This window comes from Acinonyx jubatus, chromosome F2 (assembly GCF_027475565.1).
Source record: "Acinonyx jubatus isolate Ajub_Pintada_27869175 chromosome F2, VMU_Ajub_asm_v1.0, whole genome shotgun sequence".
Classification (NCBI taxonomy): domain Eukaryota; kingdom Metazoa; phylum Chordata; class Mammalia; order Carnivora; family Felidae; genus Acinonyx; species Acinonyx jubatus.
This window is the reverse complement of record NC_069394.1, coordinates 52,620,435-52,644,010: the sequence shown is the minus strand read 5'-3', so window position 1 is coordinate 52,644,010 and position 23,576 is coordinate 52,620,435. Positions and strand designations below refer to the sequence as shown.

Here is a 23,576-nt window from a genome sequence, read left to right as displayed (position 1 = left end):
TGATGTTATGTATCACACTGATTGATTTGTGAATATTGACCACACTTGCATCCTGGAATTAAATCCCACTTGATCATGGAGAATAATTTTTTTTAATGTATAGCTGAATTCAATTTCTTAGTAGTTTGTTGAGGATTTTTGCATCTATGATTATCAGAAATATTTGCCTGTAGCTCTTTTTTTTGTAGTGTCTTTATCTGGTTTTGGTATCAGGGTGATACCGGCCTCACAGAATGAATTCAGAAGTCTTTGTTCCTCTTCTGTTTTTTGGAATATTTTGAGAAGAATAGGTATTAACTCTTTTTTAAATGTTTGGTAGCTTCTGCCTATGAAGTTGTCTGGTCCTGGACTTTTGTTTGTTGGGAGTCTGTTGATTACTGATTCAGTCTCCTTGCTGGTAATCAGTTTGCTCATATTTCCTATTTCTTCCTGCATCAGTTTTGGTAGGTTATATGTTTCTAGGAATTTATCCATTTCTTCTATATTGCCCAATTTTTTGGCATATAGTTTTTCATAATATTCTTTTACAATTACTTGTATTTCTGTGGTGTTGGTTGTTATTTATCCCTTTTCATTTGTGATTTGTGATTTGATTTGATCTTGAAAGGGTCCTTTCTCTCTCTCTCTCTCTCTCTCTCTCTCTCTCTCTCTCTCTCTGATGAATCTGGCTAAACGTGCATCAATTTTGTGACCTTTCAAAGAACCATTTCCTGGTTTCATTGATCTATTGGGTTGGGTTTTTGTTTGTTTCTTTGTTTCTATATCATTTATTTCTGTTCTAATATTTATTATTTCTTTCCTTCTGCTTGTTTGGGGTTTTGTTTGTTGTTTTTCTAGCTCCTTTAGGTGTAAGCTTAGGTTGTTTATTTGAGATTTTTCTTGCTTCTTGATGTAGGACTCTATTGCTATAAACTTCCCTCATAGAATAGCTTTTGCTACATGCCAAAGGTTTTGGACTATTGTGTTTTCATTTTTGTTTGTTCCCATGTACTTTTAATTTCTTCTTTGATTTCTCGGTTGACCCATTTAGTGTTTAGTAGCATATTACTTAATCTCCATAGATTTGTGCTTCTTCCAGATTTGTTTTTGTTTTTTTGTCTTTGTTTTTGTTTTTTGTGGTTGATTTGTAGTTTCATAGCATTGTGGTCAGAAAAGATGCATGGTATGGCTTCTCTTTTTTAATTTATTGAGGCTTGTTATGTGGACTAATAAGTGATTTATTCTGGAGAATGTTTTATGTACACTTGAAAAGAATGTGTATTCTGCTGTTTTAGGATCGAATGTTCTGAATTTATCTGTTAACTCTATCTGGTCCAGTGTGCCATTCAAAGCCACTCTTTCCTTACTGCTGATTTTCTGTTTGGATGATCTGTCCATTGATGTAATTGGGAGGGAGGGGGAGCGGTTAAATTTCCCTACTATTATTGTATTACTAGTGATTAGTTTCTGTATGTTTGTTATTAACTGTTTTATGTGTTTGGGTGCTTCCGTGTTGGATGCATAAATATTTACAATTGTTTTATATTCTTGTCAGTCTGTTCCCTCTATTATTATATAGTGTCTTTGTCTTTTTTTACAGACTTTGTTTTAAAGTCTATTTTGTCCAGTGTAAGTTTTGCTACTCCTGCTTTCTTTTCACATCCATTTGCATGATAAATACTTCTCATTCCCTCACTTACAATCTGCAAGTTATCTTTAGATCTGAAATGAGTCTCTTGAAGGCAGTATATGGATGGCTCTTTTTTTTTTTTTATCAATTCTGTCATGCTATGTCTTTTGATTAGAGAATTTAGTCCATTTACATTCAAAGTAATTATTGATAGATATGCATTTGCCTTTTTTTTTTACTTTTGTGGGTTTTTAAAAATATTTTTATTTATTTTTGAGAGAGAGTAAGTGAGCAGGGGAGAGACAGAGGGAGAGGGAGACACAGAATCTGAAGCAGGCTCAGTTTCTGAGCTGTCAGCACAGAACCCAACACAGGGCTTGAACCCACTAGTGGTGGGTTCATGACCTGAGCCAAAATTGGATGCTTAACTGACTGAGCTACCCAGTTTAACCCCTTTTGTGGTTGTTTTTGTAGTTTCTTTCTGATCCTTTCCTCTCTTTCTCCTTCATAGTTTGTTGGTTTTCTTTAGTCATACACTTGGATTCCTTACTCTTTTTATTTATTTGTTTGTTTATTTTTTATATTATTACAGTTTCTGGACTCGTGGTTACCATTGGGCTTATTAACATCTTCTGTGAATAGCAGTCTATATTAAGCTCATGGTTGTTTACTTTTGAACTTCTTTACTCCTCTCCCCTCAATGTTTCAGATATTTGGTATCCTGTTTTATATCCTGTTATTTTATGAATCCCTTGACTGATCTTTACAGAAATGTTTTTATATGCTTTTGTGTCTTTTACTTTTTATAATCTCACCTATGGTCTTTCCACACAAAGACTCCTCTAATTCTTATAGGGCTGGTTTAGTGGTTATGAATTCCTTTAGTTTTTGTTTGTCTGAGAAACTCTACCTCTCCTTCTATTCTGAATGATAGCTTTGTTGAATAGAGTATTCTTGGCTGCAGATTTTACCTTTTTAGCACTATGAATATATTGTCATTCCCTTCTGACCTGCAAAGTTTCTGCTGAAAAAATCAGCTGATAGCCTTTGGGATTTCCTTAGTATGTAACTGTCTTTTTTTCTCTGGCAACCTTTAAAATTCTTCCTTATCATCATCATCATCATCATCATCATTATTACTGCCATTTTAATTACCATGTATCTTGGTGTGGACTTCTGTTAGTTGAATTTGTTTAGCGATCTCTGTGCCATCTGAATCTTGATCTCTGTTTCCCTCCCCAGATTCAGGACATTTTCAGCTATTATTTCTTCAAATATATTTTCTGCCCCTCTTTCTCTCTTCTTCTGGGATCCCTATAACGTGAATGTTATGCCTGATGGAGTCACTGAGTTCTCTAAGTCTTTTCTCATTATTCAGTATTTGTCTCTCATCTGTTCAGCTTGAGTGTTCTCCATTACTCTATCCTCCAGGTCAGGTCACTGATAATGTTCCTCTGCTTTCTGTAGCCTACTGTTTATTTCATCTATTGTATTTTTAGTTTCAATTATTGAGTTCTTCATCTCTATCTCTCTTTTTTTTTTTATCTCTTTGTCAAGGGCCTCTCTGATGTCCACTCTCCTCTGACGTCCAGTGAGAATCTTTATGATCATAACTTTAAATTCTCTATTAAGCATTCTACTTATTTCTTTTTTGCTTAGATCTCCTACTCTGATTTTTGTCATGTTCTTTCATTTAGGATATATTTCTCTCTCTCATTTTGTATTCCTTTTTGTGTCTGTTTCTTTGTGTTAGGAAAGTCAGGCTATATCTTCTGCTCTTGAGAGTAGTGGCTTTATGGAGAAGAGGTTCTGTAGAGTCCTACAATGCAGGGTCCCCTGTTCACAGAACCTGACACTTCAGGGGAATCTCCTATGTGTGTTGCCTGCATCTTGGTGTAGGAGTCTCTTTTCTATTCAGTGTAGACTTCTGCACTGACTCTCTGCCTGTTGTGGGCCATGCTTGCTCTTTCTGATGTTAGTAAGACCCAAGCAGGCTGGTTCTGAGGCAGAAGACTGCAGAAGGGCTCAGGGGTGGGCTGGCCATGTTAGCAAAATTTGTGCTGAGCTGCTAGTCCTAGGCCAGATGCCCCAGATTGCAATGGCCACCAGGAGCATGGAGCATGGAGGGAGTGGCTATGTGAGATGTGCTTGGTGTTAAAAAATTTTTTTTGCACTGAGCCTAGGGTCAAGGCCAGCCGGTTTAGAGTGGGCAAGTCCTTGGGAGAACTCATGGGTGGGGTACACTGCTAGCAGATTAAGTAGCAAGTGTCTGTAGAGGGTTGCCTCCTGCAGGTGGTTCTGTGTTTATGCTGGGGGCGTGGGGGAATAAAATGGCACTTGCCAGCTTCTTTGTTCCTGAAGAAGTCCCTCAACATGCTCCAAAATCCTTATAAACAGATATCCCTCCCATTTGTCCCAGGCGTTGTGCAAACTGTTGATTCTATGTTGCCTCTCTGTGGGCTATTGTCTCTTTAAGAGTGGTGACCCAGTTATCACTTGCCCTCTTGGCTCTCCCACTATCAAGTCAGCTGACTTTTAAAGCTCCAGGCTCTAAGTCCTGCTGATTACACAAACTCCCAGAATTCAGCCCCTCTGGTTTCAAGGCCAGACATCTTGGAGATTTGTTTTCCCTGTATGGGCTCCCTGGTGCTTTCCCCTCTCCATGCCCACAGCTCCCTCCCTCCTGCAGGCAGCTCCCAGTCACCACCTCTCCAATGTGGTTTCTTCTCTACATTTATTTGTGAAGTTTGTTCTTCCAGTCTTTGGATTGCTCTCTGGAACAGGGTGAGCTTAGGGTCGTCCTACTCCACTCTTCCCTCCCATTTGGTCTTGGACTTTTGTTTGTTTGCAGTTTTTTGATTACTGATTTGATTTCATTACTAGTAATTGGCTTGTTCAGATTTTCTGTTTTTTCCCAGTTTTGGAAGATTGCATGTTTCTATTTTCTAGGTTGCCCAACTTGTTAACATAAAATTATACATCAGTCTCATAATCTTTTGTATTTTGTTGTGTTGGTTGTTACTTCTCCTCTCATTTCTGATTTTACTTGTGTCCTATGCCTTTTTTTCTTGGTCTGGCTAAAGATTTATCAATTTTGTTTGTCTTTCCAAAGAACCAACTCTTGGTTTCATTGACCTAGTTTTTTATTCTTTATTTCATTTATTTCTGCTCTGATCCTTATTATTTCCCTCCTTGGTTTGTTTATTTGAGATTTTTCTTGTTTCATGAGGTAGGCCTGTATCACTATAAGTTTCCCTTTTACAACTGTTTCTCTGTATCCCAAATACTTTGGACTTTTTGTAAGTTTTTAAATTAATTACTTTTTTAAAATGCTTATTTATTTATTTATTTCTTTGAGAGAGAGAATGCACAAACAAGGGAGGGGCAGAGAGAGAGGGAGACACAGAATCGGAAGCAGGCTCCAGGCTCTGAGGTGGAGTTTGAACTCATGAACCATGCACAGATCATGACCTGAGCCGAAGTTGGATGCTTAACCTACTGACCCATCCAGGCACCCCTGGACTGTTTTTATTTTTATTTGTCTCCATGTATCTTTTGATTTCCTCTTAGATTTCTTTGACCCATCTCCTGTTTAATAGCATGTTGTTTAGCCTTCATGTGTGTTTTTTTTTCCCCTAGATTTTTTCATACCACTGTGGGAAGAAAAGTTGCATAATATGATTTCATAATATGATTTCAAAATATGATTTCAATATTCTTCAATTTATTGATATTTATTTTGTGGCCTAATGTGTGATCTATGATGGGGAATGTTCTATGTGCACTTCAGAAGAATGTGTATTCTGTTGTTTTTGATGGAATGATCTGTCTATATCTGTTAATTCCATCAGTTCTAATGTGTCATTCAAAGACACTGTTTCCTTATTGATTTTCTGCCTGTATCATCTATTCATTGATGTAAGTAGGGTGTTAAAGTCCCCTACTATTATTATATTAATGTCAATTTCTTCCTTTATAGGTCTGTTAATAATTGCTTTATGCTCCAATATTGGGCGCATATTTACACCTATTATATTCCATTGTTGGATTAATTCCTTTATCATTATGTAATGCCCTTCCTTTGTCTCTTGCTACAGTCTTTGTTTTGAAGTCTACTTTGTGTGATGTAAGTAGTGCTACCCTGGCGTGGTTTTGTTATTGTTTGTTTTTTTTTCCTATTTCTGCTTCTATTTACTTGGTATATCTTTTTCCATCCTTTTACTTTCAGTTTGTATGTGTCTTTAGGTCTGAAGTAAGTCTCTTGTAGGCATAAATGGATCTTGTGTTTTAATGTATTCTGCCACTTATATCTTTTGACTGAAGCATTTGGACCACTTACATTTAAAATAATTATTCATAGGTATGTATTTATTGACATGTTGTTATTTTCTGTTTTTTCTTTCTTTTCTATAGTCTTTTCCTTTCTTCTTTGCTTTCCTCCCTTGTAATTGATAACTTTCTATAGTGTTTTGTTTGGCTTTCTTTCACTTTACCTTTTGTGTACCTACTATAGGTTTTGGGTTTGTGGTTACAATGAGGTTCATATATGGGATCCTAAGTATACAGCAGTCTATATTAAGTTGATGGTCATTTAAGTTTGAACTTATTCTAAAAGAACTTTTTCCTCCCTCCTCCACATTTTATGTATATATGTTTTCATATTTTGTATCTTTTTGTTCATAATTTTCTTTTAATTATGGCCTTTTCTTTTCCACTTGAAGAATTCCCTCTAACATCTTATAAGACTTATTTAGTGGTGATGAATTCCTTTAACCTTTATTTGTGAAACTTATCTTTCTTTCAATTCTGAATAAGCTTCCAGGTAGAAGGTTGTAGGTTTTTTTCCTTTCAGCAATTTGAATATATCATGCCACTCCCTTCTGGTCTGTAAAATTTCTGCTTAAAAATATCCTGATAGCCTTATGGAATTCCCCTGTGTATACATTTTTGCCTCTCTCTTGATGCTCTAAAAATTCTTGGTTTGCCTTTAACCTTTGCTATTTTAACTATTATGTTTGTGGTGTGGATCTCCTAGGGCTCATCTTGTTTGGAACTCTTTGTGCTTCCTGAACTGGATATCTATTTCCTTCCCTAGGTTAGGGAAGTTTTCAGCCATTAATTCTTTCAAATAAGTTTTCTGCCCCTTTCTCTCTCTCTTTTCTCCTTCTGGGACCCCAAAATGTAAATGTTCAGTTGATGTTGTCCAAAAACTCCCTTAACCTAATCTCAATTTTTAGACTTTTTTCTTTTTGCTGTTCAGCTTTGGTGCTTTCCATTACCCTGTCTTCCAAATTGATGTTCCACTCTTCTGCATCTACTAATCTGTTGATTCCCTTTAGTGTATTTTTCAATTATTGTATTCTTCAACCCTGGTTCTTATATTCTTTTTATCTCTTTGTTGAAGTTCTCATGTTGTTCTTTCTTTTCCAATCTTGTGAGCATCTTTAAAATCATTACTTTAACTCTGAGCAGGCATATTGTTTATCCTTGTTTCATTTAGTTTTCTGGGGGAGGGGAGCTTGGGGTGCCTGGATGGCTCAGTCAGTAAAGCTTTCGACTTGGGCTCAGGTCATGATGTCACGGCTTGTGAGTTCAAGCCCGTGTCAGGCTCTGTGCTTGTGCTGACAGCTCAGAGCCTGGAGCCTCCTTCAGATTCTGTGTCCCCTCTCTGTTCCTCCCCTACTCATGCTCTCTCTCTCTCAAGAATAAATAAAACATTAATTTTTTTTAAAATTTTCTGCGGGAGGTTATCTTGTTCTTTCATTTGGAGCATATTCTCCTGTCTCCCCATTTTGCTTGACTGTGTTTGTTTCTATGAAACATAGCTATTTCTTCTAAACTTGAAGGAATGGTCTTGTGTATGGTCATCCCCTGTGCATATTGTGTGCCTGGTAACTTTGGCTGGCTGGCTAGAGCTGTGACTGGCATAGGGGTCCCTGCATACTCTGCTGGCACTGCCCTGGTGGGATGGCCAATGCTTAAGTGGGCATGAACTGGGGCGATTCTGGGGCTCTCTGCATAGGGAGTGCTCTTGTAGGACAGCTAAAGCTAAGGTGGGCATGGGATGGGGCACTCTCTGGGTTCTCTGTGTAGAAGACAGTCTGGCAGGATAGCTGAAGTGGGTGCAACCCAGGTTTTCCCAGGGTTCTCCACACACAGGGCACCCTGGCAGGTCAGTTGGAGCCAAGGTGAGGCCCAGGACAGGAAGTTCTTGGCACGTACCACAGGGGTACCCTAGTGGGTTAGCTGAAACTGAGGGGGGCATAGACTGGAGGGTCCTGGGGCACTCCATACTGTGTGTGGGGGGGACCCTGGGAATACAGCTGAAGCTGAAGTGGGTGCCAGCCAGAGTGCGCTCAGCACAAGAGGATGCCCAGGCAGAGTGGAGCCAAGGCCAGTGCCAATCAGGTGTGTAAGGGACTACTTGGTGGGGTGGCTGAAGCAGAGGTGAGCAAGGAAGTCCCAAAGTACTGTGCCAGAGATGCCCTAGGAGGCCACTTAGAGTCAAAGTGGTCTCTAGAGAGTTCTGGGGTAGCTTGTGCCTGTTGCACCTTAGTCTAGCAGCCAGAGCTATAAGCACTTACTAGGGGTGTCCCAGTGTGTATCCTGCTGGTACACAAATTGGTGGGACACCTAGGGCTGGTACAGGCTAGGGACTAGGAGCACATGAGGGAGTAGGCCAGCTCTGGCACCTAGATATTGCTTCTCCTCCATCCTATCAAGGTGAAAGGAGAAGATGAATCATGGTGTTCACCAGCCCCTTTGACCTGGAGAGTTCCAGTAGCAACCCTGGTATCTGGCAGGATTCTAGGGCTAGTTCTATTCTAGTTGCTCTTTTAAACCATTGTTGTTTATTTTCTGCCCCCCCCCCCCCGGCAGAAAACCTGCTCATAGTCCCTCAGTACTATCCCTCCCCACCTCAGTGTGTGCCTGGGGGTGGAGGCGGGGGGTGGGGGTGGGGTTAGGGTCCCTTCATTACCGTGTCTCTCTCTTGCCATTTCTCTAGGTGGTCTATCTTTTGTTGTGCAGAAGCTGTTTAGTCAGCCCTCAGTTCTTCAGGAGGAATTGGTTTACATATAGGTATAGATATGGTATGTGGAAGAGGGGAGTTCAGGGTCTTCCTATATAGCTATCTTGTACCAGAGTCCCAACTACACTTTTTCATTGATAAGTAGGAGTTATTTATATAATCTGGAAAGAATCTGTCAGACATATTATTGAAAACTTTGGAGGTTGCCCTCTGAATCTCCTACTAGTATGTTTAGATGATAAAAGTTCCTAATGTGGCCCAATTAATCAATCTTCCTGTATGGCCAATGTTGTGTGTCCTGTTTACCAAATCATTACTTACCAAGGACAGGAAAATATTCTATCTTCTAAGAAGCTTTATTTTTCATATTTATGATTTTTGTGCATGATGTGATCAAGCTTTTTCCCCCTTTGGATGCTCATATTGATTCCATACACTTACTGAAAAGATCATCCTTTCCTTCCTGTACTACATTGACAATTATCATAGAGCTATCTAGTTTGTGTTTGAGTCTATTTCTGAACACTATTCCATTTCCTATTTGTCTATCCTTGTGCTAATATCACTAATTACAGTAGCTCTGTAACAAGTTTTGATACCTAGTGGTGTAGTCTTCTAAATTCACTATTGTGCTTTAAGATGGTCTTTGCTATTTTTGGCTCTCTATATTTCCATGTAAGTTGTTAACCCTCCCACCTTATGTCCTCACCAAAATATTAGGATTTTGGTCGATTTCACTGAATCTACATCAATTTAACAAGAATATCTAAAAACTAGTGTTCAAACCAATGTGTATTATTACTCTATTCAGAGTTCAGAAATTTCTCAGTAATTTTTTCTGTGTAGAGCTCTTGCACATCTTTCATTAGTCTAATGAGACTAATTCCTAGGTAACTGATAGTTTTTAAAATATTATGTATTTCATTAAATATTATCTTAGGTGTGGCTTATACATAGGATTACCTTACATTGATTTTGCATTGACCTTACCTCTAGTAACACCACCAAAAACACTAATTAGAAAGTTTTGTCTACTTAGAAAATCCAAAAGGATCTTCCATCCCATTGACTGTGAATTAACTTTATTTCTCCACTCAATCCTTATACTGTTTTCTTGCCTTGTATTTGACTATAGATTTCCCTATCAGCAGTGCTTGACATGCAACCCACAAATTTTAATATTTTCATAAAAAAAAACCCCCCGAAAACAGAGGAACTTGAAAGGGACAATGTAGGGAATAAAGGGATAGAGTAACATTAAAAAAAAAAAAAGCTAATAGAAGGACTGGAAGATAAGGAAATCCTTTGGAAACAAAAGCAAAGAAGTTAGAGAAAATAAGACGATGAACATAGGAGGTCCAATACCTAAATATGAGAAATTCCAGAAAAAGAGGACAGAGTATGAGGAAGAGAGGAAAGTATTAAAGCAGCCAAACAGTAAAGGACTTAAACTTTCCAGAATGAAAGGATGTGATTAGCACAATGGATGGGGGGAAGAAAAAAAAAAGACAAATCTTATCACCAGGAAATTCAGGATTTTCTTTTGATTTCTGGAGTTTTCTAAGATCTTCAATAAAAAAGACTTGTGGGGCACCTGGTTGGCTCAGTTAAGCACCTGCCTCTTGGTTTCAGCTCAGGTCATGATCTCACAATTAGTGAGATGGAGCCCCTCATTGGGATTCTCTCTCTCCACCCCTCCCCTGCTCATACACTCTCAAAATAAATATACTTAAAAAAAGAAAAGGACTACTTGTTAATGGATTGCAAATTCAAAGACTGTTCATCAATAATTTTGAACAAAAGAGAGGCAAATTCTGAGGGAAAACTGTTTTCAACCTAGCATTCTAGACCTAGCCAAACTATCAATGAAGGAATAGACATTTTCTTGTGAGATTTCAAAACTTTCCCTCTCAAGTGCATTTTCAGGGAAAACCCCTGGAAGATGGGCTCAGCAAAATAAGGGACTGCCACAAAAAAAAATGAAGGACACAGATGACTGAACATAAGAGAAGCAAAGAGAAGCCCCAGGAGGACTACTATGAACACACTTAGTAACCAATTCAGACTGGAAGAGATGGAAAAGGGCCCCAAAAGATGTATCTATAGGAGGAAAAGAAAGCAGTTAATAAAGAGGTTTTATAATCTTGGGGATGATGTGTTAATCTCAGGAAGAACAAAAATTACACAGGTAAGAAGATATAACATACTAGTTGGTTAATCAGTGAAAGTCCTTGAACACTGAATATAAACTTAATAACAAAGATTATATTAAGTAAATTAGTAATTACTATAAGAGGATGAAAAGGAGGATGTAAAGGTAGCTCAAGGGGGAGTTAGAAGTACAAAATCCCCATCTTCCATAACAGCAAGTTTAAATAATGAATAAAGTCAAGTATAGAGCAGAATATAGCCTTTAAATATATCCTTTAAATATCCTTTAATATACCTTTAAAATGATGAAGGTAAATACTAGAAGGAACTGCTAGAAGGTTTACAAACTATTGGCAGATAACTCACTTGTCAAACCTCTTTTTTCAATGTCTAAAGAAATTTCAGCCACAAATTATCTAATTAATTGCATTTAGGGGAAAAAAAGCTACTTTTTGGAAAATTATTCTAAAAGACTTTTAGAAAAGTTGAGAAAACTCTAGACAAAAAAAAACCAAGAACATATATTCAGCCACAACTGCAAGTATCAACATTTACAACTCAACACAAATCTCAAACATAAACTATAAACTTTAACAATGTTCAGTTATACTTAAAATTTTATGAATCTTAAATAAATTTAACTGCAAAATTAACCACAGAATACAGTATATTTTTACTGCACATGACCAACAGTAAATAATTACAATACTCAAATCTTAGTATAATGAAGTGCACAATAATCCCCTACTTTATAAATGTACTTTTCCTTTTATCAAATACAAGGTTCACATGAGACTAACAAAAATTAATAGTCTATTCAAGTGTCAAAGGACAAGGCTAAGCAGCCAATTGACCTTATTTAAAACCAGAACAATTTTCTTTGAGTTTCCTAAGACAAAGACTAGTAAGGAATATTTAAAGACTGAATAGAATCCAGTGGCAACAAAATTAAGGAGTTTGGGGAAAAAAACACCAATTAATAATACAGTTTACCTGCCAGATTGTAGGTCTCCTGTGCGCAACAAGATCAGTAGGAACAACTTTCAAACATTAATATTGAATTTAGTACAGTTTTTTTTAATGTTTGGTTGTTTTTGAGAGAGTGCATGAGGGAGACACAGAATCTGTAGAAGGCTCTAGGCTCTGAGCTGTCAGCACAGAGCCCGCTGCGGGGCTCGAACCCACGAACCGTGAGATCACGACCTGAGCCGAGGTCGGACACTTAACCAACTGAGTCACCCAGGAGCCCCTGAATTTAGTACAATTTTATACTCTAACTATAGAATTTAAATTAGATGCCTGATAATGTTTTGAAACTTTTTTTTTTTTTTAAACATTGGGACTTTAAAAGATTCCAAACAAATACTGTAGTGTCTTGGAAAACATTAACTGCAGAAATGCCCACAAGTAGAAAGGATACCTGATGGTACAGGAATTGAAATGATATGGCAATGTGAAGAGTTAAAAGGAATGATACCGTAAAATATGAAAAGGATGAGATCATCTTTAACACCTGAAGTAAAAATAAAGGGTGAGCTCATTGCTTTATGTATAACTAGGAATTGCTACCTTCAAAATATCTTTTGAATGCTTATTTTTAGACTGCCCATATTTAACAAATACTCTGCTAGGTGCTACATGTACACTGATGAATAAAACAAGGTTCTCTGCAAAGAAAAAAAACCTTGGTCTAGGAAGGACCCATCAATTCTTACAAATTTAATTAAATATGGCTTTGGGAACTAAAGAAAATTTTTTCCAAAAAGTTGACTTTGTAGTTAAGAATGCTTATGTACACAGTCAGAATTTCAGAGGCTCATATATACTTAGAAACTCTAAACTGCTATTTCAGTCAATGATACTTTGTCTTATCAACTACCTGTATATCTTTCCCAAAGTGCACTCTCACAAGCAAAGTTTGTTAAAACAATGCAACATTTCATGTATTCTCGCATACCTAGTCTTAATAAAATATACAACAAACTTCAATTTTTTAATCTGGATATCAAAGACAACTTAAGCCAATCGTATTATACATCTGAAATAAACGTCCTAAATTTTATAACATCATCAGTGTGTCAGCAAATACAGGGGCGATGGAACCGTGACTGAATACGCGAGGCTGTTGCAGTTAATCTTCATCATCTCTTTGAAACGGTACTACTTGAATTTCTTTGGCTATCCTTTCTGCTAATGTTTTACTATTTGCAGCAATTATTCTTCGTGACATCAAGTCAAATGGCTCACCTAAAATCAAACCAAATATGGAAAATGGTTATATCTCCTACAAGAATTCCTGTAAAACTAGTACAGCAATATGTACTATGGTCAATCATAGTATTTTAATACTTTCAGTTTCCTTTACTCTGTCGCAGAACCATAATGTTTAAGCTCTGGCGATGCATAAATGAGTTTTAAGAGTATTTTAATAAGTACCAGGTTTTTTTTGAGGGGGTTGTGGTGTCTGTCATACCAGTTTGAAAAATGTTATCTTTATAGTTTTTAGTCTTTATTTAAATTCCAGTTAACATCAGTGTAATATTAGTTTCATCTATTCCTTCTTTTGTGTGTTCTTTTTCAATTCTTTTTATTACTCTTACTACCTCTTTAATGTTTGGGAACCTATGTTCATGAAATTTGCCTCCAAAGCATTTCATACCACTCTTCTTCCATTCCCTTCTTCGTTGCCTTTCTCCCAGATCACTGGTGAATACTTCTGGGCCTGGTTCACTGTTCACTGTAAAAAACTTCATCAGTTCAAAGCAAGCAGTCAGCATCTCTAGGCCCAAGGCACAAAGTGATGGTGGAGACAGTTCACTGTCAACTACCACCATGATCACCATTCAAAGAGCTCTTGGTACAATCCTCAGATTCAGTGACCTTCTCTACTTTTCTAATAGCTTCTCAAGAGTTCCTGGTACCTTTAAAAAGGCTTAGCCATCTATCATTATTAGTCCCACATTACAATTAGCTTTTTATCCTCCTTGCCTGTCAAAATTTGATATCCTGATTTTGCAGAAAATCACATGGCTTGTTTTTGTTTTGCCTTCAACAGGTGAAGTGTAGTACATGTTAAACATTAAAAGAAAAAAGCTGTAACTAAAGGAAAGTCCAACAGAGAGAAAAATGCTTCAGCGTCCCATCATTTTACCTGTCACATCCATTAGCACTCCACCAGCTTCGGTAACAATGATGCCAGCTCCTGCCATATCCCAGCAGTGAATTCCCATTTCATAATATGCATCTGCAACGCCAGTTGCCACAAGGCACATATTAATAGCTGCTGTTCCAACACCTCGGATCCTACCAAATAACATTTAAAAATAAGATTGAAAAAAAAACTTTCAAACAGGTTCCTCCTTTAGTTTAAGGGTTGATTGAGAGAATTTGAGTGAATATGGAGAATGTTAAAAAAAAATTATTTCATGATTTGTTTCATCATTTGTTACAGTGATCAGTGATTATGATGAGCTCAGATGATTAGCATTTTTTAGCAATAAAGTATTAAGGTATGCACACTGCCTTTTTAGACATAATGCTGTTGTACACTTAATATACCATGGTAAAATAAACACATAATTTATATGCACCGGAAAAAAACAAGAAATTCATCTGACTGGCCTTTTTGCTGTGGTCTAGGACCAAACCTGCAATATCTCTGCGATATGCCTGCATTTATAATGGGAAACCTTCTTTATAATGGTCTACCACTATCAAGTGATATAATTTATTATCACCAATGGGACAAAAAGGTATCAAGGACCTCCTCCTATGATGCACTGAGAGACAACATTGCTTGTCTGGCATTCCTGACAAAAATGTAACTCTAATCTTTTGTTTTCTCAAAAAAAAATTTTTTTTAATGTTTATTTATTCTTGAGAGAGAGAGAGAGAGAGAGAGAGCGCGCACAAGTGGGGAAGGAGCAGAGAGTGTCAGCACAAAGCCCAATGCAGGGCCTGAACCCACAAACTATGAGATCATGACCTGAGCCAAAGTCAGACGATCAACTGAGCCACCCAGATGTCCCTATGTAACTTTCATCTTGAGAAAGCCAGACAAACCCAAATCAAGGGACATACTACAAAATAACTGGCCTACATTCTTCAAAAATAGCAAGATCATAAAAGACAAAGACTAAGCAATAGTTCCAGATTAAAGACAATTGATGAGAAATGACAATTAAGTGCAATGTTTGATCCTAGATTGGATCTTGGATCTATTTTTCAAAATTTGCGTAAGGCCACTATATTAGGTAATATATCGCCATTAATTTCCTGATTTTTATAACTGTAGTTATGTTAGGGAGTATCCCCCTTATTAAAGGAACACACACTGAAATGTTTAAGAAAAAGGGTTCATCATGTCTGCAAGTAATTTTCAAATGGTTTTTCCTCAAATTCCTTTTGTAATTGTTTAAATTTCTGAATATAAGGCAATGCTATCTGTTCACAGAAAAGGAAGTAACAGGAGTTGGGGGAGAGCTGGAAGATGGCACACTAGGAGGATCCTGAGCTCAACCTTCCCTACAGACACACCAAGCCAACAGCTACATTTGTGCAACGAACTGAACAAGGACCCAGAGTCTGGCAGAACAGAGCTTAATCATAGAGAGACCAGACCAAAAGGGTAAAAGGGGCAGACATGCAGTTGGGAACCAAAGCCCTCTGGTGAGGCTAACCACAAACAGGAAGGTCACCACAAACAGGAAGGTCACCACAAGCATGGAGAAGTGAGATGATCAGGCTCTGTGCCATGTACCCTAGGCATTGTGGAAACACACCGGGAAGACAAGTCCCTGTAACATTTGGCCCTGAAGATGAGTGGGGCTTAACTTCACAAGCTTTTAAAATCAGTGGGGTTTAACCCCAGGTACTTTTAAAATGAGCAGGCTTAGTTCTGGAAGAGCTGGAGGACAATAGGAAACAGTCTCTACCCTAAAACAACCCAAAATAAGTAACCCATACTAAATATCTCAGCCTAGACACAGCATAGAAGCAGTAGCTTGAAAAGTGCCTGTGGTATATGTGGATAGATTTATTTACTATCACAAAACATGTGGTGCAATGACACATCTTCAGGAAACTTCTCCAAGAACAAAAGTGAAGGCAGGCACCACTTCCCTTCATCTCCCCCAGCTTAAATAGCCAGATACATGTGGGAACTTGTGCATTCTCCTTCTATTTTGCTAGAACCACCTGCCCCACCCCCACATTCACCTGCAGACCCACCCCATACAAGTCCTCCCACAACTCGACAGGCATTCCCCAAATGCAGCTCCTGCCCCACCACATCCTGCAAGCAGCCTGGGCAGGGACCAAGTGACTCTCCCTTGGATAGAGGGGTAGATAACCCCACACACCAGCACACCCACAGTTCCAGCAGCCAAACCTTTTAGCTGACCACCCAGGAAGGGTGCCCTGCACCTGGTGAGCCTACAGCTACAGCAGACAAGACTGGGTATAGACATCTAGTATGGCTGCTCACCCCTTCCGAAGAAAGCCTCTCAGGGAGCCCCACAGGGAGAGTGTTCTGCCCTTTGGTGGGCCCACAGCTAGGGCAGAGTAGGTGCAGACACCTCCCACATACAAGCATGCAGTGACCAAACCCAGCACGGTGTGCCCACAGCACACACAATAGGTTATTGCAGCCAACTGGATTAAAGGCAAACGTGACTCAGCCACAACAGTAGGGTGTGCACAGCCCCCAGAGAAGATATCCCAGGATTGCCTGGTTCTGGTGACCAAGGGGCATTGTGCTACATGGCACCACAAACTTCCCTTCACAAGGCCACTTCTCTCAAGAGCAGGAAACAGACCTTCCTCATACACAGAAATAAACACAGAGAGTTAGTCCTGTCTCCTCATTTTGTCTATGTTCCAAATGAAAGGACAAGGACAAAAAAAAAAAATCACAGCAAAAAGGCTAAATGAAATGGAGATAAACAATATGCCTGATAAAGAATACAAAGTAATGGCCATAAAGATACTCACTGGACTTGGGAGAAAAAAAAAGTAGAAGATCCCTGAGATCTTTGACAGAGAAAAAATATAAAAACGACCAATCAGAGATGAAGAACTCAATCCATGCTAGAGGGAATCAACGACAGAATGGAGGATGCACAAGAACAGACTGGTGATCTGGAAGACAGGGAAATGGAAAGCATTTCATTTCCCTCAACGATTTCATCAGGCATAATAACATTAGTTCTCTGAAGGAGAAGCAAGAAGGGGCAGAAAACTTATTTGAATAAATTACAGCTGAAAACTTCCATAACCTGAAAGAAACAGACATCCATATATAGGAAGCAGAGACCCTCCAACAAGATGAACCCAAGGAAGTCCACACCTCCCTACATCATTTTTGCCATGTTATTTTTAAAAATTTTTTTTAAAGTTTATTTATTTTTGAGAGAGGGAGAATGAGTGAGGGAGGGGCAGAGAGGGAGACCCAGAATCTGAAACAGGCTCTAGGCTCTGAGCTGTCAGCACAGAGGCTGATGCAGGGCTCGAACTCACGAGCTGGGAGATCATGACCTGAGCCAAAGTTGGACATTCAACCAACTGAGCCAACTAGGTGCCCCTTGCCATGTTAATTATTAAAAGAATTTTAAAAGCAAGAGCAAAAAACAGTTGCATACATGGGGAACTCCATAAGGCTACTGGCTGACTTTTTGGCAGAAACTTGCAGGCCAGAAGGTAATGTCATGATACAGTCAAAGTGCTTACAGGAAAGTATCTGCAACCAGAATATTCTACCCAGCAACAGAACTGTTTGGAACAGGAGAGATAAAGAGTTTCCTAGACAAACAGAAGTTAAAGGAGTTTATCACCACCAAACTTGACTTACACAAAATGTTGAAGGGAATCCTGACTGGAAAGAAAAGGCCATAATAATAAGAAAATTATGAAAGAAAAAATTTCACAGATAAATGCAAACATATAATAAAGGCAGGTAAATCACTTATAAAACCAGTATGGAGGTAAAAAAACACATGAAAGTAGTAAAATATACAAAATGAGTCAAGGGATACACATAAATAAAATGACATAAAATATGACATTCGTGGGGTGCGTGGGTGGCTCAGTCAGTTAAGTGTCTGACTTGATTTCAGCTCAGGCCATGACCTCACGGTTCGGGAGTTCGAGCCCCACACTGGGCTCTACACTGAGAGTGTAGGGCCTGCTTAAGATTCTCTCTCTCTGCCCCTCCCCTGCTCATGCTCTTGCTCTCTCTCTCTCTCTCAAAATGAATGAATAAACTTAAAAAAAAATATTCATATATATATATGACATTCATAAAACAAGGGTGGGGAAGTAAATATTTAGTGCTTTTAGAATATGTTTAAACTTAAGCAATCATCAACTTTATATAAACTGCTACACCCATAAGATTTTATATAGGAATCTAATGGCAACCACAAATCAAAAACCTATAATAAATAGGAAAACACAAAAAAAGAGGAAGGAATCCAAGCATAATACTAAAGGCCATCAAACCACAAGAGAGAGCAAGAGAAGAAAGGAATATTGAAGAACCAGAAAATAAGGCACAAAAAACGGCAATAAGTACATACCTATGGATAGTTACTTTTAATATAAAAGGACTAAATGTTACAATCAAAAGATACAGGGTAAATGAACAGATTAAAAAAAAAAAAAAGACCTATCCATTTGCCACCTGTAAGAGGCTCACTTTAGACCACTTAAAAAATGGAAAAAGGTTCCATGCAAACAGAAGTGGAAAAAAAGCCTGAGCAGCAATATTTATATCCCACAAAACAGACTTTAAAACAAAGACTGTAACAAAAGACAAAGAAGGGCATCATATAATGATAAAGGGAAAAATTTAAAAACAGGGTTAATAATTGTAAATATCTATGCACCCATCATTGGAACATCCAAATATATAAAGCAATTACTAACAGACCTAAACGGAGAATTTGACAGTAATACAATAATGGTAGGGGCCTTTAACACAACACTTACATCAATGTATATGCCATCCAGACAGAAAGTTAACGGGAAACAGCATCCTGAATGGCACATTGGACCAGTGGACCTAACATATATACGAAACATTTCATCTGAAAACAGAATACACGTTGTTTTCAAGTGCACATAGAACATTCTCCAGGACATGTTAGACCATAAAACAAATGTCTATAAATTCAAGATTGAAATACTATCAAGCATCTTTTCTGGCTACAACAGTGTGAAACTAGAAATCAATTACAAGAAAAAACCTGCAAAGAATACAAATACACAGAGACTAAACAATATGCTACTAAACAATCAATAGGTCAACCAAGAAATCAAAGAGGAAGTAAAAATACATGGAGATAAATGAGAAATACAACTGTACAAAATCTTTGGGATGCAGCAAAAATGAATTTTAAGAGGGAAATTTATAGCAATACAGGTCTAACTCAAGAAACAAAAATCCCAAACACCTTACAAACCCTTAAATTAAGAAATATAGACAAAGTATATGGCCCAAAGCTAATAGAAGGAAATATTAAGACTAGAGCAGAAATAAAACAGAGACTAAAAATAACCATGGAAAAGTTCAATGACACCAAATTGGTTCTCCACAAAGGCAAAACCGACAAACCTTTAGCCAGATTCATCAACAAAAACAAAGGACTCAATCAGAAATGAAGGTGGATAAACAACTTATAGCACAGAAATACAGTGGATTATAAGAATATTATGAAAAATCATATGCCAACAAACTGGGCAACCTAGATGAATAAATTCTTAGAAACCTATAAACTTCCATACCTAAATGAGGAAGAAATAGAAAATTTGAACACACCAGTAACTAGCAACGAAATTGAATCAGTAATCAAACTCCCAACAAACAAAAGTCTAGAACCAGATGCAGTCACAGGTGAATTGTACCAAATATTTAAAGAGTCAATACTAAAAGAAAATACACACACACACACACACACACACACACACACACACACACAATACATATTCTTCTCAAAGTATTCTAAAGAACAGAAGGAGGAAAACTCCCAAATTCATTCTGTGAGGCCAGCATTACTCTGATACCAAAACTAGACAAAGACATTATAAAAGAAGAACACTATAGGCGATTATCGCTGATGAACATGCAAAAATCCTCAATATATTAGCAAACCACATTCAACAATACATTAAAATGATCATTCACCATGACCAAGTGGGATTCATTCCAAGGATGCAAAGATGGTTTAATATTTGCAAATCAATCAATGTGATACAGCACATCCACAAAATGAAAGATAAAAATCACATGATCATCCCAACAGATGCAGAAAAAGCACGTGACAATTTTCAACATCCGTTCATGTTAAAAATCTTCAGCGAAATCGGTTTACAGGGAACATACCTCAACATAATAAAGGCCATATATGAAAAGCCCACAGATAACATCATACTGTGGTGAAATACTGATGCCCTGCTTTTCTTCTTAAAAAATTTAATGTTTATTTTTTGAGAGAGAGAGGAAGACAGAGCATGAGCAGAGGAGGGGCAGAGAGAGAGAGGGAGACATAGAATCTAAAGCAGGCTCCAGGATCCGAGCTGTCAGCACAGAGCCCGACACAGGGCTTGAATCCACAAGCCGTGAGATCCTAACCTGAGCCAAATTTGGATGCTTAACTGACTAAGCCATCCAGGCACCCCTGAGAAAGCTTTTCTTCTGAGCACAGGAACAAGACCACTTTTCTTAAACATGCTACTAGGAGTCCTAGCTGCAGCATTCACATAAAGGAACTCTCGTGCATTTAAATTGGCACAGCTACTGTGGAAAACAGTATGAGAGGTCCTCAAAAAAATTAAAATAGAAATAGCATACAACCCAGCAATTGCACTACTGGATGCACTACCTAAAGAAAATGAAAACGCTAATTCAAAAAGATGTATGTATCCTTATGTTTACTGCAGCATTATTTACAATAGCCAAGATACGGATGCGACCCAAGGGTCTTTCAACAGGTGAATGGATAAAGAAGATGGGAAATAGAATAGACAGACATAATGGGATATTATTCAGCCATAAAAAAGAATGAGACTTGACATTTGTGATAATATGCATGGACCTAGAAGGTATTACACAAAGCAAAATAAGCTAGAGAAAGACAAATACCATATGATTTCAATATATGTGGAATCTAAAAAACAAAACAAATGAACAAAAATAGATTCTTAGAAATAGAGAATAAAATAATGGTTGCCAGAGGGGAGGTGGGTGGAGGGATGGCTGAAATAGATAAAAGGGATTAAGAAAACAGGTTTACAGTTATGAAATAACTCACGGAAATGAAAAGTACAGCATAGGGAACAAAATCAATAATTCTGTACATTGTTTGGTGACAAATGGTGACTATACTTACCATGGTGAGCACTAAGATACAGAATTGATGAATCATTATGTTGTACACCTGAAGCTAATCTATTACCATACGTTTATACTTCAATTAAAAAAACACAAAAATTTTAAAAAGAAACAGGAATTTATGACTAATGTATTTATTTTGTATCTAAAATATGAAAAAAATAACATTGTACCTCAGTACATCCTTTGTACCAAAGCAATTTAAAAATGATTAAAATTTGATGTCAAAGGTTTTACTGCCTTTGTCTTACTGTATATCAAATTTAAGAAAGAACTAGTAACAAATGTTAAACGGATGTTTGCTTTCCAAATACATAAAACCAAATTAACTTTAGTGGCTTTTGTTAGTTTATATGAAGAATGGCATATTTTCTCCCTTGTCCCACGGTACATGTGATGGTCCATAGCTCATGTCCTAGAAAGCAAATACCAAGATCTTTCATGAATAACCCCTTGGTATTCTATTCAGATAGAATTGTAGGCTGGAGGAACAATAGCGATACATACTGGTAATGCTTCTGTCCATTTCTAATAAATACAATGGGCTCTCAGGCAAGGAGTCTTATAGTCAGAAAGAACATTCTTTTCCAGACAAATATTACCAGAGAGTACTCAATTACCAAATAATTAAGGCTATGGTCTACATTGTACAAATGTGTTCGGAATCCTATCTTAGTCTGATGCTTCTATAGAATTGTGATACTGAAGATAGTTCTTCTTAGAGATTTGAGTTTGTGCCACTGCTTAAAACTATAATCTTGAAAAAGTTTCCTTTTCATGTTTTACTCTTCTTGTCATCAAAATGGGGATACCAACTTATTTTGAACCACTGTTTTAATAGTCATAATAAACTGATGTAAAGCACCTGGGAGAGTGCCGAGCATATAAAAGGACCTCATAGACTATATTTAAGATGAAATTATTCCCTAAACCATGATGCCAGAAAACACAGCAGTAAACAAACAGTGCATTTCACCTAAGTAAGTCTCCCAAAATTAAAGGAAACAGACGCATAAGGATTTAACTTTGCCTCATAAATGTCATTTCCTAATTAGGAACCTATTAGACTGTTCCTACTTGTTTAAGGCATGCATTCAAATTATGACTCCCTTTAGTTTTGTGTGTGTGTGTGTGTGTGTGTGTGTGTGTGTGTGTGTGTAACCCTTCTGAATTCACATTGAAAAACTCAAGAATCAGCAAAATACAAAAGATCACAGAAAAAAAAAATCAATAAATTAGCATTTCTCCTTGGTAATATTTTCCTGGCATATTTCTTTATAATTTTAAGAAAATCCAAAACTAAAAGGTCACACTGTTTACTTTTGACTTCAATGGAAACATAAAAGGTTAAAGTTGTAGAGTGCTTGCAGCTCCTTTATGAATAACATAACCATTTTATTTTCCCACAGTTAAAGTCCTTGCTTTAAAACAGCACATCATAGCTGCAAGCTTTTTTAAAATCCTACTGCTCTTCCCTCAAGGACATCATTCTGGGAGGTTTTATAGCTTTTTTTTCTAAGTAGGCTCCATGTCCAACATGGGGCTTGAACTTGCAACCCCAAGATCAAGAATCACATGCTCTACAGACTGAGCCAGCCAGGCACCCCTAGGTCCTATACCTTCTTTTTTCTTTTTCTTTTTTAACATTTATTTTTGAGACAGAAAGAGAGCATGAATGGGGAAGGGTCAGAGAGCAAGGGAGACACAGAATCTGAAACAGGCTCCAGGCTCTGAGCTATCAGCACAGAGCCCGACGTGGGGCTCGAACTCATGGACTGTGAGATCATGACCTGAGCTGAAGTTGGACGCTTAACCGACTGAGCCACCCAGGCGCCCTGGTCCTATACCTTCTTGACAAACTCTTCTCTTCTATTTTATTACTATATAGATCACAGATTTACAGCCTAGAATTATACTTTGTACAATGGCCAAACTATACATGGAATGTCTTGACTCCTAAAAAGAAAAGTCTAATGTTGAAGGAAGAGAAATGGTCTGGAAGTCAGGGTTCTAGTCACATCTCCATCTACCTTATACCACATCTACCTTATCTCACATCTCTCTGAACCTTAGTCAACTCACCTACAAATAAGTCTGCATTTTCAGATGTTCTTTGGTCAGTTCTCAGAATGATATTTTCAGAAGGAAAAAGGTACAAACAATTGATAGTGAAATAAAATACAAAAATCTGTGGTTAGTATTGTCTTTTTTTTCATGATAACAACTACAATAAAGGTCAGAGAAATGGTACTTAACATAGACATTAACTACATTAAATTTAGGAATCTCAAAACTCTAGCTTCTCTTTTAAGGACAAATGTATATAACTGTAATATTTGCTTTGAATTTCTTCATTTACAAAACTTCCATTAAAGAAGCACTCCGGTTTGGGGAATAAT

General features: G+C 37.6%; 1 protein-coding gene across 5 annotated transcripts in view; it reads right to left on the bottom strand.

Annotated features, from left to right (window-relative positions):
• Positions 1-11,057: 11,057 nt before the first annotated feature.
• Positions 11,058-23,576, bottom strand: part of IMPA1 (inositol monophosphatase 1) — a 35,796-nt gene continuing 23,277 nt past the window's right edge. For all 5 annotated transcript variants that reach the window (XM_027064312.2, XM_027064314.2, XM_027064313.2 and 2 more), the window contains 2 exons: positions 13,942-14,093; positions 11,058-13,037 (listed from right to left, as the gene is read on the bottom strand). In XM_027064312.2, the coding sequence (XP_026920113.2) occupies positions 12,922-13,037; positions 13,942-14,093 (268 nt within the window). In that variant the 3' untranslated portion in view covers positions 11,058-12,921. The remainder of the gene's footprint in view (positions 13,038-13,941; positions 14,094-23,576) is intronic.